At 49.7% G+C, this 1,381-nt stretch overlaps 1 protein-coding gene across 1 annotated transcript; it reads left to right on the top strand.

Annotated features, from left to right (window-relative positions):
* The first annotated feature begins 36 nt into the window (after nt 1–36).
* On the top strand, nt 37–1,291 carry LOC102753750 (olfactory receptor 10J3). The gene is made up of 2 exons (XM_006777758.2): nt 37–60; nt 308–1,291. The coding sequence occupies exon 2, from the start codon at nt 311–313 to the stop codon at nt 1,250–1,252; it is 942 nt and encodes a 313-aa protein (XP_006777821.1). The 5' UTR covers nt 37–60; nt 308–310; the 3' UTR covers nt 1,253–1,291.
* Nucleotides 1,292–1,381: the final 90 nt, after the last annotated feature.

Below are 1,381 nucleotides of genomic sequence, written 5' to 3'. Positions count from 1 at the left end.
TGGCTGGGTAATTATTTCTATAAAGTCTGTCTTTTAATTTGTCTGCGCTTTTTCTCTCAGATCTATCTCTGACCTCAATCCTAGGGTCCTAAGGTAGCATGTCTGTAGGACCAAACAAGAAGATGGGCAAAGTGATGATTCTGAGCAAATAGTCAACAGCTGGACAGTGACGGCCCTCAAGGTCTGGAGCATTGCTCAGAAGAGAGGCAGCCCTTTAATGAAGGCCTTGGTCCAGCCTATTCTCTTTCTTAGTTGACTCATCACACATTTCATGTCTTTGCCCAGCTCTTCCAGACCTAGAACTCCCTCGATGCCAAAACCAAACTCCACTGCTGTGACTGAGTTCCTCTTTGAAGGTTTCTCCAGCTTCGGGGGGCAGCACAGGCTTGTCTTCTTTGTTCTCTTTCTAACTTTGTACCTGCTGACTCTCTCGGGCAATGCCATTATTGTTAGCATTATTTGCATGGACCGTCACCTCCATACTCCCATGTACTTTTTCCTGAGCATGCTGTCCATCTCCGAGACCTGCTATACTGTGGCCATCATTCCCCAGATGCTCTCTGGCCTGCTGAGTCCTCATCAACCCATTGCTATCCAAGGCTGTGCCGCTCAGCTCTTCTTCTATCTCACTTTTGGCATCAACAACTGCTTTCTGCTCGTGGCCATGGGATATGATCGCTATGTGGCCATCTGCAACCCGCTGCGGTACTCAGTCATCATGGGTAAAGAGGCCTGTGTGCGGTCTGTATCTGGGTCACTAGGAATTGGTCTGGGCATGGCCACTGTTCAAGTAGCCTCGGTGTTTTGCCTCCCCTTCTGTGATGCCTTTGTTATCTCTCACTTCTTCTGTGACGTGAGACCCTTGCTGAAGCTGGCCTGCACAGACACCACGGCCAATGAAATCATCAACTTCGTGGTCAGCATCTGCGTCCTTGTTCTCCCCATGAGCCTGGTCTTTATCTCGTACGTCCTCATCATCTCCACCATTCTCAAGATCTCTTCCGCTGAGGGCCGGAAGAAGGCCTTCGCCACCTGCGCCTCCCACCTCACAGTGGTCGTCATCCACTATGGCTGTGCCTCCATCATCTATCTCAAGCCGAAGTCCCAGAGTTCCATAGGCCAGGACAGACTCATCTCAGTGACCTACACCGTCATCACTCCCCTGCTAAACCCCGTCGTGTACAGCCTGAGGAACAAGGAGGTCAAAGGTGCTCTGTGCAGAGCCATGGGGCGAAAGCCCCGGTCCCCTTAATGCGGAGTGGTTATGAAGGCCTTTTATTTGATTTCTCAGTATGTATTGGTCTTAATGCTGTTTTAATAATGTCTTTAAATATGGGATTAAGAAGAGTAGACTGCCCTAGCCAGTTTGGCTCAGTGGATA

Source organism: Myotis davidii, unplaced genomic scaffold (assembly GCF_000327345.1).
Source record: "Myotis davidii unplaced genomic scaffold, ASM32734v1 C63965603, whole genome shotgun sequence".
NCBI lineage: Eukaryota > Metazoa > Chordata > Mammalia > Chiroptera > Vespertilionidae > Myotis > Myotis davidii.
The sequence above is the reverse complement of the archived record's forward strand: the minus strand, read 5'-3'. Positions and strand labels throughout refer to the sequence as shown.

Bases quoted from the DNA above. Each gene is read 5' to 3' on its own strand.
- LOC102753750 (XM_006777758.2), top strand. From the start codon at position 311: ATGCCAAAACCAAACTCCACTGCTGTGACTGAGTTCCTCTTTGAAGGT.